This window comes from Theropithecus gelada, chromosome 10 (assembly GCF_003255815.1).
Source record: "Theropithecus gelada isolate Dixy chromosome 10, Tgel_1.0, whole genome shotgun sequence".
In the NCBI taxonomy this organism is placed as follows: domain Eukaryota; kingdom Metazoa; phylum Chordata; class Mammalia; order Primates; family Cercopithecidae; genus Theropithecus; species Theropithecus gelada.
In genome coordinates this window covers 77389460-77406470 of record NC_037678.1, presented here as the reverse complement: position 1 = coordinate 77406470, position 17011 = coordinate 77389460, and the positions used below count along the sequence as shown (strand labels likewise).

General features: G+C 45.5%; 1 protein-coding gene across 1 annotated transcript in view; it reads left to right on the top strand.

The window, feature by feature from the left end:
- The window catches only part of FERMT1 (fermitin family member 1), a 54939-nt gene extending 44089 nt beyond the window's left edge, over nucleotides 1-10850 (top strand). The window contains exons 10-14 of the mRNA XM_025398149.1: nucleotides 373-547; nucleotides 3171-3392; nucleotides 4297-4421; nucleotides 8053-8194; nucleotides 10245-10850. Coding sequence (XP_025253934.1) covers nucleotides 373-547; nucleotides 3171-3392; nucleotides 4297-4421; nucleotides 8053-8194; nucleotides 10245-10418 — 838 coding nt within the window. The 3' untranslated portion in view covers nucleotides 10419-10850. The remainder of the gene's footprint in view (nucleotides 1-372; nucleotides 548-3170; nucleotides 3393-4296; nucleotides 4422-8052; nucleotides 8195-10244) is intronic.
- The last annotated feature ends 6161 nt before the right edge of the window (nucleotides 10851-17011 follow it).

Genomic DNA, 17011 nt, shown 5'->3' with positions numbered 1-17011 from the left:
GCCAGGATGGTCTCGATCTCCTGACCTCGTGATCCGCCCGTCTCGGCCTCCCAAAGTGCTGGGATTACAGGCTTGAGCCACCGCGCCCGGCTCAACTCTCATTATTGTGGCAATCAGAGAATTCCTTCTGCTTTGATTTAAAGTTCATATACATAATTTTTTCCATGAGTTTGGAGAGCCAACATTAACCTGAAAATGAGCTAAATTGACTTTTTGATTTAAGAAAACCATAAAAGAAAAGCATTTTTCTTTATCTGTTAATTGTTCATAAGATTTATCTAGTTATCCATTAATTAATGTTATCAGCGTGCTCCTCCATTTTTCAAAACCGAACCAAATCTGAGGGGCTTATATTCAAAGTCTTTATTTCAGATACACACCTGATGTTTATCTAACAGATGCCTCAGAACTCAGTTTTTTCCCTGATCTTTGTCCTTCAGGCTGCGAAGTTGTGCCCGATGTAAATGTAGCAGGGAGAAAATTTGGAATCAAGTTACTAATCCCTGTTGCCGATGGTATGAATGAAATGTATTTGAGATGTGACCATGTGAGTAAAACCCGAAGAATGTTAAGTCACTTCACCTCTACTAAGCCTAAGAGCAAAACCTAAAAATGTTTTCACAAATTTAGAGCACTATTGTGTCAGTCAGCTACTGCTTTATAACAAACAATCACAATGTAACAAAATCACAATGACATTCAACAGTAAACATTCGCCATGCAGTGGCTCATGCCTGTAGTCTCAGCACTTTGAGAGGCCAAGGCGGGCAGATCACCTGTGGTCAGGAGTTCGAGACCAGCCTGGCCAACATGGTGAAACCCCATCTCTACTAAAAATACAAAAATTAGCCGGGCATGGTGGCAGATGCCTGTAATCCCAGCTACTTGGGAGGCTGAGGCAGGAGAATTGCTTGAACCTGGGAGGCAGAAGTTCCAGTGGTAGCTGGGTATGGCAGCATGCATCTGTAGTCCCAGCTGTTTGGGAGGCTGAGGCAGGAGAATCACTTGAACCCAGGATGCAGAGTTTGCAGTGAGCCAAGATGGCACCACTACACTCCAGCCTGGGTGACAGAGCGAGACTCTGTCCCCCCCAAAAAATAAAAACAATAAACATTGTTTTCTGAAAGATGTGCTGAAAGGTAGGCTGGGGATTGGATGATCCAGGGTGGTGTCAGCTCGTCATATGGGTTTGGAGACACAGGTTTGGCAGGACTGTGCCTCTGGTTGAGCTGATTTTATTTATTCTGGGTCCCAGGTTGCCTGGGGAAGATCTCCTCTTGATGAGGGCAGATGTGTGAGAGGGCACATGGCAACACATGCACCTCCTAAAGCTTAGGCGTGAAGTTGGCACACTGTCACTTCCACCCACATTCCATTAGCCAAAGCAGAGGACATGACTAGCCGGCAGTCAAGGGATGGGAATTGCACTGTCCCTGGTGGGAGGAACTGTAAAATTATATAGCGAAGGTTGTGGATGGCAGTGCAGGTGTGTATTAGTCCATTCTCACATTGCCATAAAGAACTAACTGAGACTGGGGGAGAAAAGAGGTTTAATTGAGTCCTAGTTCCACAGGCTATACAGGAGGCATGGCTGGGGATGCCTCAGGAAACTTACAATCTTAGAAGGTGAAGGGGAAGCAAGCACATCTTCACATTGTGACAGGAGAGGGAGAGAGTGAAGGGGGAAGTGCCACACACTTTGAAACCATCAGATCTCATGAGAACTCATTCAATATCACGAGAACAGCAAGAGGTAAATCCGCCCCCATGATCCAATCACTTCCCACCAGGTCCCTCCCCCAAAACTGGGAATTACAATTCAACATGAGATTTGGATGGGGACACAGAACCAAACCATATCAGCGGCAGTAAAGATTGAGGCCAGTAATTCAATGTTCCTCACCCACTGTCGCACTGAAGAACGCCCGTCTTTAACTGCATCCCCTGCACTTCTGAGGACCACTCCTGTTTACTCCCTGAAGTCAGAAATAAAACACAGACATTAAACAACAATAGAAGCCACCACTGACTTGTTAAGATCCCATAATGGCCATGATTCTAACCTTAGACTCTAACCTTAGAGTTAGAGTCTTTACCAAGGACAGACAAGGGTACAAATAATATAGGAAATCAGCTAATTTTTTTCATCATTTTCTTTTGTCATAGAGATCAGATGTGATATGAAAATGGAAATACATATCAAGGAAAGTTCTCTGATAGTTTACAGTTTCACCACCTATCTGTGCCCCATGGCACTTCTTTGTGTCCTTGGATCTTTTTTTTTTTTTCTTTTTTTTTTTTTGAGATGGAGTCTCGCTCTGAAACCAGGCTGGAGTGCAGTGGTGCGATCTCGGCTCACTGCAACCTCCACCTCCTGGGTTCAAGCGATTCTCCTGCCTCAGCCTCTCGAGTAGCTGGGACTACAAGTGCCCACCACCACGCCTGGCTAATTTTTTGTATTTTTTAGTAGTGACGGGGTTTCACCATGTTAACCAGGATGGTCTTGATCTCCTGATGTCGTGATCCACCTGCCTTGGCCTCCCAAAGTGCTGGAATTACAAGTGTAAGCCACCACGCCCAGCATTTTTTTTTTTTTTTTTTTGAAGACAAACTATTGTTCTGTCGCCCAGGCTTGATTGCATTGGTGCAATCTCTGCTAACTGCAACCTCCATCCCCTGAGTTCAAGGGATTCTCCTGCTTCAGCCTCCTGAGTAGCTGGGATTACAAGCATCTGTCACTACGCACAGCTAATTTTTGTATTTTTACTAGACACAGGGTTTCACCATGTTGGCCAGGCTGGTCTCAAACTCCTGACCTCAAGTGATCCACCTACCTCAACCTCCCAAAGTTCTAGGATTACAGGCATGAACCACCACACCCGGCCCTTGGATCATCTTTAAGTGCAAAATTCCCTGCATGCAATTTATCAGAGTTGACATTCCTATCCTCTAGCCTCCCAGCATCTAGAAACTCAAGGCAGGACTCAAAAGCTACTGTCAGGTGTTACATTAGGTGATGAGCAGTCACTCAAAACGTGTGCCACTTCACTTCTTGCTTGGAAGGTGATGGTTTTGCAATGTAACGGGGAAGAAAGCCCAAGTCCGCCTCTGTGTGCAGCAGGGGGCTTTGCACTTGAGCGTGCTTCTCAACCTTCTGCTGTTTGCTGCAGGAGAATCAATACGCCCAATGGATGGCTGCCTGCATGTTGGCATCAAAGGGCAAAACCATGGCAGACAGCTCCTACCAGCCAGAGGTCCTCAACATCCTTTCCTTTCTGAGGATGAAAAACAGGAACTCTGCATCTCAGGTGGCTTCCAGTCTCGAAAACATGGATATGAACCCAGAATGTTTTGTGTCACCACGATGTGCAAAAAAACACAAATCTAAACAGGTACTGTTCATCGTGTTAGGGCAATTGTTTGCAGTAAATTCTTTATGCCAACAAAAATAAAAGGAGGATTTCCGGCTGGGCATGGTGGCTCACGCCTGTAATCCCAGCACTTGGGAGGCCAAGTTGGGTGGATCACTTGAAGTCAGGAGTTTGAGACCAGCCTGGCCAACATGGTAAAATCTCTATCCTGAACATACAAAATTAGTGAGATGTGGTGGTGCACACCTGTATTCCCAGCTACTTGGGAGGCTAAGGCAGGAGAATTGCTCTAGCCCAGGAGGTGGAGGCTGCAGTGAGCTGGGATTGCACCACTGCACTCTAGCCAGGGTGACAAAGTAAGACTCTGTCTCCAAAAAAAAAAAAAAAAAAAGAGTAATTCCATCTGATTAAGAGTATCATCATGAAAAAAATCAGTTGATGGTGACATTTGACTACGTCCAGAATATTAGATGATGTTATGAAATTATTGTTAATTTTGTTAGAGGTGACTGTACTGCTGACTAAACATGCAGGTATTCCCAGATTGAACTTAATGCTTTAGTTCTCACAAATTAATAATTAAAATTATGCTTCTATAGGAGTGGGTGAAAAGTTGCACAGATGAGCTGATTCATGTAGAACCATTGTCTGTGGCCACTCCATGGACCTCAGAAAGAGGGACCCCAGAGCTCTCCAACTGCACCAACTTTAGAAGTTTATGTGTCGGGTGATCCTTTTCCTGCTTCTCCCATTGATTGTTGTATCTTGTAGAAAAAGGGAGAGAACGAATGGATGAGAATGGATTGTCTTTGTAGAGCCGCAGTCGGGCCTTAGTGTATTGTTCTTACGGGGTATCCGGAGCTAACAGGGTGATTACAGAGCAGTCGGTGCCTGTGAGGAGAGGCTGATGTCTGTTTCTGTTCAGCTGGCTGCCCGGATCCTGGAGGCGCACCAGAACGTGGCCCAGATGCCCCTGGTCGAAGCCAAGTTGCGGTTCATCCAGGCGTGGCAGTCACTGCCTGAGTTCGGCCTCACCTACTACCTTGTCAGGTGATTACAATGTTCACTTGTTTCTCACACTTTCCATTCAATTTTAAGTGGCTTTTGGGGAGCCCCAGTTTTCTCATTTAGTGTAGAATACAGAACGCTTTTTATTTGAGAATATTGCCCTTTTACAAATAGCCCTGATACTTTGGGCTGCTCATAAACATTTTCCATACCTTCTAAGTGCCAACACCCCTGAAACTCAGCTAGATGTGGGAAAGGAAATTTTAAAAGTAGGTTCTTTTAGGATAACTACATTTCCAAAACCAGACGGTAAACATCACATATTGGTTTTATAAAATCTGTAACTTTTCTTTTCTTTTCCCCCAAGAGATCAGGGTTGGGGGTGTCTCACTTTGCCGCCCAGGCTGGTCTCGAACTCCTGATCTCAATCAGTCCTCCCACCTCAGCCTCCCAAAGCGCTGAGTTTACAGGCATGAGCCACCACACCTGGCTCTGACTTTCTTTCATGTCAGCTTTCTCATTTTTGTGTCTCATACTGTGTCTCGTAGTGTGGCTTTGCAGAATTTTTAGGTTTTTAGAGAGGCCCCAGCAAGCTCTGTCTTATTTCTACCCAGCTTTATCAGGTAGCAACCCTGTTCCCCCTGGTCTCTGAAGATTTCTGGATCTGAAGGATGCATACGAGGCCCATCTATTGCCCCCAGAAAGATAGCTTAAGTGACTTGTCCAAGTTCACCCCCTAGTCCAGGGCACACCTTGGCATAAAGCCCTGTGTCCTCATTTGTTATCCCTGCCCAGCACTACGGCTCTGCCCCACTGTATACAATGCATGGTTTCCCAAAACATATCCACCAGCATGCTTGTAAATCAGATTACATTTTTCAGTTCAGTAAAGAAGACAGATGCTTAAGCAAAATCTACACCCAATCCTGCAGTACAGCAAATACCGTCACTTTCTCGTCTTATAATTTGCGGGTGGGAAAATTGGTTTGTATTTTTAAGTGTTGACAGTTTTTGTTTTCTTGACCCTTTCCAAAGACTCCATTTCTCCATTACTTCTAACAGGGGAGTCTATTCAGAATTTCCAGCCGGGCGCGGCAGCTCACGCCTGTAATCCTAGCACTTTGGGAGGCCAAAGTGAGCAGATTGCCTGAGCTCAAGAGTTCAAGACCACCCGGGGCAACATGGCGAAACCCCATCTCTACTAAAAACACAAACAAATTAGCTGGGCGTGGTGGTGTGCAGCTGTAGTCCCAGCTACTCAGGAGGCTGAGGCACTAGAATGACTTGAACCTGGGAGGTGGAGGTTGCAGTAAGCTGAGATCGTGCCACTGTACTCCAGCCTAGGTGACACAGTGAGACTGTCTCTAAAACAAAAACAAAACAACAAAAAAAAATGGACTTTCCTATTCACTGAAATATCTCATTTAACATCAGTCCCCAATGTTTGTCCCAAACAAGCAACTCCTTCTGCTTTACTTACTCCAACAAAGGAGTGAGGACTGGCAGAGTTATACTGGATCCCCACTATGTGTGTGCATACATGTCCATGTGCAGACACACACACACACACACACACACACCCCTACCTGTAACCCTGAAGTCAAGCCCGCATAGTGAAAACCACAAAAATACTTAAACTGACCAGGCCCAGCTTTCAGTCGCACCTCTGCCTTTGCTAGTTCTGTGGCCTAGGCATTTTTGTTGCCCTCCCCAAGCCGCAGCTTCTCCATGTGTTCGATGGGCATTCCGAACCTACTGTGTTGAGAGAATCCAGTGCAGCCTGCAAGCAAAGTGCCTGATACGTGGTGAAGCGTGGTGTGGGCCTGAACAAGTTTCTGGTGACAACTCCTCCTTTACCAGCTATTTCCCCTCTGCGCCTCCCTCTATCTCTAACACCTGTTTATGGAGGTGAGGCTTTGAGGCAGCAGCCCCGGGTATGGCAAAGATCTGCTTTTTCCAAGGCCAGAGTCAAAGGCTGGAGCAGCCCTGCTATGTATAAGATGGCTGGCAGAATCAGGATCTGCTGACACCCGAGAGACCTAGGTCTTTGCTTCACCGCTCCCTGGATAATGGAGAGCAGCCCAGGGAATTCCCATAGGTTAGAGAGAAGCAGGTGGAGTAAGAAGTGGGTTAACTTCTGATATTAAGCATTAAGGTGGTGAAATGAAGGAAAAAAGTGGAGTAAATTTTAATCAAGGGTGACATGCAGAAGATAAGAATGGTGTGAAAAGTGACATATTCAGCTAGGATTTTTTTTAATTATGCTTTTCTGTCTCCTGCAACATCAATTTTCACATCAGTATCCCCTTCTTGCATCCCCCTCCAGCTGCCGTCCCCATTCACTGCCCTACTTTACAGTAAAACTTCTTGAATGTATTGTACTTACCCACTACCTCCAATTCCTTTCTTCCATTCTCTCAATCATGGCTCACTATAACCTCAAACTCCTGGGCTCACGTGATCCTCTCACCTCAGCCTCCCAAGCAGCTGTGACTTGTGAGCCACCACACCTAGCTAACTTTCTTTTAGGAGATGGGATCTCACTGTGTTCCCCAGGCTGCTCTCAATCTCTCGGCCTCAAGTAATCCTCTTGCCTCGGCCTCCCAGAGTGCTGGGATCTCAGGTGTGAACCACCGCACCCAGCCAGGCCTCAGTTCTTAAAGCATTCTTGGTCTTCCTGCCTCGACCCTGGTTCCCCTAAGTTTTCAAGTTAGCAGCCACAGGGATCCTTTTAAAATCTTAAATCAGATTTTGTGAAGTCTCTGCTCAAAACCATCTGGGACAGGTGTGGTGCCTCATGCCTGTAATCCCAGCACTTTGGGAGGCAAAGGCAGGAGGACTGCCTGAATTCAGGAGTTCAAGACTACCCTGGGCAACATAACAAGACCCTGTCTCTAAAACACACACACACACACACACACACACACACGAAATCCGAAGGATTTCTTATCTCACTCAGAGTAAAAGCCAGATCCTTACAGTGGCTTACAAGACCTTTGCTCTTGAACTCACATTTCTCTCCCCTCCTTCACTGTGTCAGCCACATGGGCCTCCTGGCTGGTCCTTAAGCACATTAAAAAAAAAATTTTTTTTTTAAGTGGCTGTGCCCTCTGCCTGGAATACTCTTTCCCCAGATATCCACGTGTCTCACATTCTCATGCATATCCATTTTTTGATCAAATGTCACCTTTTCACGGACCTTGCTGTTTTAAACTGTAGCCACCTCATTGCCAGTATTCCCTGTAGCCCTTCCAACTTTATTTTCCTTCATCTTATCTGGCATATGTACCTCCTACTTATGATCTTCTCCCTCCCACAGTCAGAAATTTTCCATCCATTTAGTTCACTACGATATCTCCCATGCCTAGAAGAGTGCCCCACACAGAGTCAGTAACCAGTAATCATTTTGAATGAATGTATTTGATTCCGTCTTATTTTATTTTTCTCTGATGTCAGTTTTACTTAAAGACCATCTGCAGGATAGCCTTCATTCTTTTTTCATGTTCTCTATGTCCCAATAAAAATGCCCCCCTGCAGAAAGTTAATTCTTCATTTTCCATTCCTCTGAAATGATTTAGAAACACTGGTAGTATTTTTAAGAAGTTACATGTGAATGAACATTGTATTATAGGAAGCAGTTGCTTCTCTTAACTAATATTATGATTCTTTTCAGATTTAAAGGAAGCAAAAAAGATGACATTCTGGGAGTTTCTTATAACAGGTTGATTAAAATTGATGCAGCCACCGGTATTCCAGTGACAACGTGGAGATTCACAAATATCAAACAGTGGAATGTAAACTGGGAAACCCGTCAGGTAAAGTGAAAGTTTTTGCTCTTCAGTGTTGAGCCTATAAATGTGTGTTCCCTCAGAATTGCAGATTATTCTGATTTTTGAAAGGTATTCTTCTATTTCAGCTAAGAAACCACAAGCATGTGGTAATTGTCTGCTAAAATAACCATATGCAATTCTGGGCAGCTTCCTAACAAGCACAGGCCAAATGCTCTTGCATTAGCACTGCAAGTTGGTGTAGTCTCCACGCAGACTGTCAATACAGACAGGTTCTAAAATTACTGAGCAGTTTCATTAATTTTCATTGACTCAGCGTAGGATTATATAGGATTTACGTTGATAATTACTTACCAGAAACTACTGGAGATGTAACTGCTACGCAAAATAAATCCAAAAAAGCCCTCATCTGACTGGCTGCCAAGAAACCCGATTGAGGACTTGAAGATTCAATTGCTCACCTGGAGAGCATTCCAGGCTCAAAAGGGAAAAACTGCTGAAGAAGCAAATGAGGTCCATAGTGATGACTGAGAAAAGCTTCACCTCTTAAAACCAGGAGCCCTCAAACCCTTAGCCTGTGTTACAGCCTCCCATCATCTCCCATCCTAGGAGCTAAGTTCAGGAGCTATCGTGGAAAATTCTAGATGAAGTTAGAGGCACCTTAGCATCCTGCCGCTAATTTAAAACATTCTGCCCAGTGCTTTGGGAGGCCAAGGTGGGAGGATCACTTGAGGCCGGGAGTTCAAGACCAGCCTGGGCAACATATTGAGACCCTGTCTCTACAGAAAATTAAAAAATAAAAAATAAAAAAGGCGAACTAGCCAGGTGTGACGGCGTGCACCTGTAGTTTCAGCTACTCAGCCAGGGAGGATCACTTGAGGTTCGAGGTTACAGTGAGCTATGATTGTGCCATTGCACTCCAGCCTGGGTAACAAAGCGAGACCCTGTTTCATTCATTCTTGAATTAATTAAAACATTCCAATGGTGCTGATATAGACTCAATCTTCCCTCATTCCTTTGGCATTCTTGTTTTCCAATAGAAAGTAGAGGGATGGTAAGAGACTCACACATTTGTTAAGAACCCTGACTTCCTCTCAGCAGTATTGATAACCATCTGGGTGCTTATTTGTAAAATCAAGTTCAGAGATTAGATGACCTCTAAGGCAGTAGCTCTAAAGCCTTGATGCAAATAAGGATCACCTGGGGAGCTTTAAAATACCACTGCCCAGAACACACCCAAGGCCAGTTAAATCTGAATCTCTGGGAGGAGGAGCGAGGTATTAATAATTTTTAAAGGTCCACAGGTGATTTCAATGGGCAGCCAAGGTTGAGAACCAGCAAAGTCTCTAAGTCTTTCTTCTAGTGCTTAGAGTTTATGACTTTCAGCTAGGGAAGGGTTCAGGGCAGTGGCTATAAGAAAATTCAGGCAGACTTTTATTATTCATTAAAGAGCCTGCAGGCCGGTGCAGTGGCTCACGCCTGTAATCCCAACACTTTGGGAGTCTGAGGCGTGGATCACTTGAGGTCAGGAGTTCAAGACCAGCCTGGCCAACATGGTGAAACTGAGTCTCTACTGAAAATGCAAAAATTAGCCAGGAGTGGTGGCACACACCTGTAATCCCAACTACTTGGGAGGCTGAGGCATGAGAATCACTTGAACCTGGAAGGCAGAGGTTGCAGTGGCCTGAGATCGTGCCACTGTACTCCAGCCTACGTGACAGAGAGAGACTCCGTCTCAAAAATAAATAAATAAAAATAAAGTGCCTGCGAAGCACCCTGCTCCCCAACATAGGGAGTGCTTGGGCAAAATCCTTATATCTAAACTGTAGACAGAAAATGTGTTGGGAGTTTTTTAAACCAGATGTGCAGCAAAGTCGATGCCACCAGAGGGCGCAAAGAGAGCAAAGATGTTTTCTGGAAGTGTTTAATGGAAGTGATGGTTTTCTGTGCGTTTTAGGGGGATAGCCATCTGTCATCCACCTCAGCAGCCCTCAGCTCCAGGGGCCAGTCCAACAAAGCGCCTCTTTCTTATCATTCCTTGTCAGAGTTTAAGCTTCTCTGTGCCTTCCTCTTCCAGGTGGTCATCGAGTTTGACCAAAACGTCTTTACTGCATTCACCTGCCTGAGTGCAGATTGCAAGATTGTGCATGAGTACATTGGCGGCTACATTTTCTTGTCTACCCGCTCCAAGGACCAGAATGAAACACTCGACGAGGACTTGTTCCACAAATTGACCGGCGGTCAGGATTGAAGCAAGCATGCGTGCTCGGCTCACACCAACAGGGCAAGCCAAAGGCGCCCCTCCCCAGAGGGATGGGATCCATAACTTGCCCAGCATGTAGATACTGGACTAACAGACAACATACGTTCGCCACTGGTCACCCAGGTCCTCACCTCATTCAAACCCACTGCTGGCACATCCCTTTCCTTACTTTGCCCTGTGCTACCAGCCATGGAAGGAGCCTCTCTTGTTTTTTCTAGAAAATGGGTGAGCAGGAGAAAAGGAGGTGCCCTAAGGTTGCTCTAAGGCCCAGTATGGGGTTACAGTTCTGTGACTTGCAGAACCTGCCAGGTGGATGGCTACAAGTATCCTTGTCCTGATCTGTCTCATTACTAAGTCAGTGGAGAAGACAGAAAGGTAAAAATCACGTGAAGAAAGAACAACTCTTATTTCACAAACTCAGGTATGAAACTAAATGCCTGTCCTTCATGAAACTGCTTTTAGCTCTTGTCTTTTCAAAATGGCAAAGGGAGTTCCTACACACACTTTTTCCCTGGAGGCGAAGGTCTAGGGGTAGAAAGGGGAGGGGTGGGGCTACCAGGTAGCAGTTGACGACCCAAGGTCAGAGCAGTGGCCCTCAGTGTCGTCTGTCCACAGTGATACCTGCCAGGATGACCGCTGACCCACATCTGGTCTTAGTCATTGGTCTCCTCAGGTTTCTTGGGCCACCTGCAATCCCCATTCCATTCCTACAGATCTCTCAGCCACCTGTAAGTCCTTTGTGAAGACGTGGGTGACACAGGGGGACAGGAAAACCTATTTCTCAACCCAGATCCATGTCTCAACTGCTTCTACTCTGGGTTGGGATTCAGGAAGACAGGCACAGTCCTCTCTGTCCATAGAAACACCTGTCAGCGTCAAGGATTCCAGTCAGGTCTCTATCCCAACTGGTCAGGGAGAGAAGGGCAGACCTATTCTCAAAGACCACCATGTCCAAGGTCTGACGGGAAGCGTCCCTCCTACTGCTGGTCTGTGTTCTCCTGGATTTGGGATCTGTGTTGGTATGACTCCTGGCCTTTTCTCTAAAGGCCTTTGGCTTTTGTAAATCATGAGCCAATAATAGACTTTTTTCTCCCCCTCTGTGTTTTGCTGTGTCATTTCTGCCTTGAGACAGCGCTTGCCTTAAGCGAGTGAGCCAATTAACAGCTGCCTGAATTGTCATTTTCCATTTTGGTTTGTTAGAGGTGGGAGGGGTGGGTTTTGAGGTTAAAAGCAATACCAGAAGTACAGGGAAATATCAGACAATATTTGATTATTTTTTCATAGATGTTCAGCCACACAAAGAACTTGGGTTGCAAGGATAAGGCAAAAGCTCCAATCCCATTTTTCAGTTCTCCAGAGTTCCGAGGCCCACGAGCGTCAGTTGTTGCTTTATTTTCCAGCAAAGCCCTCTGAGAAATGAGACCTCAGCAATTCCGGGAGCCACATAGAGACAGACTTGGCAAGGGACCCTCTGGTTCTGAGCCAGTAGCTGCCATCTGGAAATTCCTCTTTTAGCCTCTCCTTAGAGGTGAATGTGAATGAAGCCTCCCAGGAACCCGCTGAATTTCTGAGGCCTTGCTTAAAGCTCGGAAGTGGTTTAGGCATTTGGAAAATCTGGTTCACATCATAAAGAACTTGATTTGAAATGTTTTCTATAGAAACAAGTGCTGAGTGTACTGTGTTATACTTGGTGTTGGTCATTTCTCAGTCCTATTTCTCAGTTCTATTATTTTAGAACCTAGTCAGTTCTTTAAGATTATAACCGGCCCTACATTAAAATAATGCTTCTTGATGTCAGATTTTACCTGTTTGCTGCTGAGAACATCTCTGCCTAATTTACCAAAGCCAGACCTTCCATTCAACGCGCTTCCTTAGCTTTCATAGTTGTCTGACATTTCCATGAAAACAAAGGAACTAACTGGTTTTAACCAAACTTTGTTTGGTTACAATTTTCAGGGGAGCATTTCTTCTGTGACACATAGCAACATCCCAAAGAAATAAACAAGCGTGACAAAAAAAAAAAAAAAAAAAACAACCCTCAATGCTACTGTTCCAAAGAGCAACTTAACGGTTTTTTTAATATTGAGTGCAAAAGGTCACCCAGCTTCCTATGATGAAATTTTAAATTAATGGGCACCTTTCAACATCATTTGCTTCCTTATCTACACTTGACTCAGAAATCTACATTTTTTAATTCTTTTATATGACTTTTAAGTAAAAGATTTATATGGACTTGAGTACGGTCCTGTTGTGTCCTCTCCAACCTACTGTCTCCAAAAAGGTGACTGTTTCCTCTATTATGAAAAGGGATTGCAACTCTGAGGTCTAACATGTGTCTCTCCTCACAGCGCCAAGATTCCAGGTCATTCCCTCCCGTGGTGTGGGGAGTGGCAGATTCCGGGGGTCCTCAGAGGGCCACTTAGAAACCTCACTTACCCGCTGGTTTCAACTCCTTTCTCACTGACTTGGTCACAGATTTCCTGGCATATCTTGCCTTATCGTGAGCGCTTTTGTCTCCTTCCAGATCCATATTAAAACACACACACACACACACACACACACACACCAGCAAGCAAAGAAATATCCCCAGCAGCAATAGAACAGCAGAAGCCTCTGATTCTGATGGCTGAATGTTGAGGGCACTTTGCTTTAGTGACATGCAGTTTATAGATATCCCTTTGTGCAATTCTCATGTCAGCCCATAGAGGGTAGAAATGGCTTCCTTTACAAAGGAGAAAGGCTCAGAAGGTGAACTTGCCCAGGGTCACACCGCCTCATAATGAGCAGTGTTTGTCTTGACTCCAGAAGCTACTAAGCTTAACCCGGCAAACCCCACCCTTCCTTCCCCAGCCTTGCCCAGCCTTGAAATGCCCCTTACCCCAGCTCCAGAGCAGGCGTTCCCAAGCTCAGGCTCACACCGGTAAAAGAGAACCAAGGGCATTAACAGCAGTTAGCTGTGGGAGGAGAGGCTAGACCGAAAATGTCTGGGAGCCAGAGAAATGAGGTGCTTAGAGTGTTGGGGGTTTTTTCTTTGTTTTGTTTTTTGTTTTCATTTTTTGAGATGGAGTTTCGCTCTTGTTGCCCAGGCTGGAGAGCAGTGGCATGATCTTGGCTCACTGCAACCTCCACCTCCCGGGTTCAAGCGATTCTCCTGCCTCAGCCTCCCAAATAGCTGGAACTATAGGCATGCACCACCACACCTGGCTAATTTTGTATATTTTTTAGTAGAGGCGGGATTTCTCCATGTTGGTCAGGCTAGTCTCAAACTCCTGACCCCAGGTGATCCGCCCACCTCAGCCTCCCAAAGTGCTGTGATTACAAGGCGTGAGCCACCACACTTAATTCTGGGAAAGTTTCATTTTTAGTCCCAAGGTCAGAAAAGTAAGCAAATGAGGAAGCTTTAATTTGAAAACTCATTTAATACAGGAAGTCAAGATATTTTGTAATATCTGTCTTTTAAAATCACTTAAAAATTTTTTTTTAACTCACAAGGTTTCCTTTTTTGGGACTGGGCATAGTGGCTCACCTTGTAATCCCAGCACTTTGGGAGACCAAGACAGAGGCTCACCTGAGCCCAGGAGTTCAAGAACAGCTTGGGCAACATGGCAAGACCACATCTCTACAAAGACTTTAAAATTAGCTGGGCATGGTGGCACATGCCTGTAGCCCCAGCTACTTGGGACGCTGAGATGAGAGGATCCCTTGAGCCCCAGGAGTTCAAGGTGGCAGTGAGCTATGATCATGCCATCACACTCCAGCCTCAGTGACCCTGTCTCAAAAAAAAAAAAAAAAAAAATTGGCGTCTACATTTAATATCTCTATATTCATTTTTATTATTTTCTCACATAGCGTGACTTTCCTGCCTCCTCCTCTTCCATCCCTGTCACCCCAGAATCTCTCAGTGGTAGGAGAAAGAAGGGGAGCATTCCTCTTTGTTATTTCACCCATCTTTCCTTCTCATGCACCCTACATCCAAGGACTCTTGAAGTCCGGGAAATCATAACTGGAAAATCTGAAAAGGTGAAGCCCTTGGCCCTCACTTGCATTAAAGTTTTTCCAATTCCTTGAACCTCACTGGAGTTGTGTGGAAATATTGAGTGCTATCAGAAAGAGGGGAGGCCGGGCGCAGTGGTTCATGCCTGTAATCCCAGCACTTTAGGAGGCTGAGGCGAGCGGATCACCTGAGGTCAGGAGTTCTAGACCAGCCTGACCAACATGGAGAAACCCCGTCTCTACTAAAAATACAAAATTAGCCAGGCATGCCCATAATCCCAGCTACTCGGGAGGCTGAGGCAGGAGAATCACTTGAACCCGGGAGGCAGAGGTTACAGTGAGCCGAGATCGCACCATCGCACTCCAGCCTGGGTAAAAGAGCAAGACTCCATCTCAAAAAATAAAATAAAAATAAATAAATAAATAAATATAGAAAAGAAAAAGCTACCCTGACATTTGCCCACATATTTCATGTTGCATCAAGACTCAGTGATTGGCCGGGTGGGGTGGCTCACATCTGTAATCCCAGCATTTGGGGAAGCCAAGGCGGGAGGATTGCTTGAGCCTAGGAGTTCAAGACCAGCCTGGGCAAAACCAAGACCCTGTCTCTATTTAAAATAATCATGATAATTTTTGTAAAGGCTCAGTTATCTCAGAGGAGTCCCAATTTTTTAAAAACCTGAATGAGAATGCTCCCGACACCTGTGGGGAAGATACTTTCCGCTATAACCATTTACCCCCTTTCTCCAACTCACTGTGTGAGTTCCAAAAACACCCATAATTCCCCATGTGCCTCAGTATCTTCAGTCATTACAGAGGAAAAAATCCTATAACCACTTCTCCCCAGCCACTGCAAATGACATACGCTGTGTGGGGTCTTAACAGGAGAGTGTCTCTCTTCTTCACCCCTGGAAGTTGGGCAGGGAGGCCTCTGGCTGCTCTCTGACATACCTCGGATGGAAAAGTGGACCGTGGAGAGAAGGCAGAGACCTGTGTAAGAGAAGCAGAGGACCTGGAGGAGGGAGGGCCCAATGCCCCAAGCCTGTGCCCTCTGACTCAAGAGATGTGTTGATGGACATAAATGGGTCCAGTAACAGGGAAGGCAAATGAGGTTCAAAAATATAGACACCTATGACTGCACCACTGGACTCCAGCCTGGGCAACAAAGCACGACTCTGTCTCTAAAAATAAAACTTTTAAATAAGTATATAAATATATACTTATAAAGATTTATATATATATGTCTTTAAGGAATATATACTTATAAAGATATATATATATGTCTTTAAGGAATATATACTTATAAAGATATATATATATATGTCTTTAAGGAAAGAGTAAGACTTGCAACAAGGCCTGGGGTCAGGGCTCAGTGCATAGGCTCTATAGGCTCTATTGCTGGTGATGGGGTAGCTGGTTTGGGCCCAGCCCCTGGCTGGTAGGGGAGGCTATTGGAAGAGACCAAAGACCACTTCCAGGCAGTGCTACAGAGGTCAGGAGGCAGAACTAACGGTGAGATATTCTGGGAACCCAGGAGGGTTGGGGATGAAGGTCTGACCAGGTGCTTACAAAGGGGCCCTGAATCTCTGTGCTACCAACTTAATTTCCTGAAATGCTACTACAGAACCAACATTACTGGTATCTAGCCCAGCCCATGTGATCCAATGTTATTTTTTTTTAAAAAAAAAAGAAAAATGTAGCAGAACCACTGCTTCCTTTCTAGGAGTTACAGACATCCAACTTCAAAATGGAAACACCCTCATTACTACTGAGGGTGAGACACCAAGCATTAAACCCACGCGGACTGCAACTCAAAGTGTGGTCCTTGGCCCTGCAGCACTTGTTAGAAACGCAGAATCTCACAGGGCCAGGACTAGGGTGGCACAGGTGAGCACCCCAGGCACAGCATTTAAAGAGGCCCTCACTGTCAGAGTCATACAGGGCACCTCCTCAGCTCACCCTAGTCCTAGCACCAAGGTCCACCCAGACCTTTCTGAGTCAGAGTCTGCGTTTTAACAAGACTCTCAGCGATATGTATGCCCAGAGAAGTTTAAGAAGCTCTGGCCTTAGAGATGTAGCATGGATTTGGCAGGGAGGATGCCAGACACCAGAGGAATTGTCAAGAAAGAGTATAGATGCCATAAATTCTGCCAGCCAGTGTACTGAGTTAATGGTGTCCCCCCAAATTCACATCTACACAAAACCTGTGAATGTGACCTTATTTGAAAATAGGGTCTTTGCAGATGTAATCAAGTAAAGATAAGGTCATACTGGATCAGGGTGAGTCCTAAATTCAATATGACTGGCTTCCTTAAAAAAAGGAAAAGATAGGCTGGGCGCGGTGGCTCACGCCTATAATCCCAGCACTTTGGGAGGCCGAGGTACGCGGAGCACCTGAGGTCAGGAGTTCGAGGCCAGCCTGATCAACATGGTGAAACCCCATCTCTACTAAAAATACAAAAATTAGCCAGGCGTGGTGTTGGGCGCCTGTAATCCCAGCTACTGGGAGGCTGAGGCAGGGGAATCGCTTGAACCTGGGAGGCAGAGGTTGCAGTGAGCCAAGACCGTGCCATTGCACTCCAGCCTGG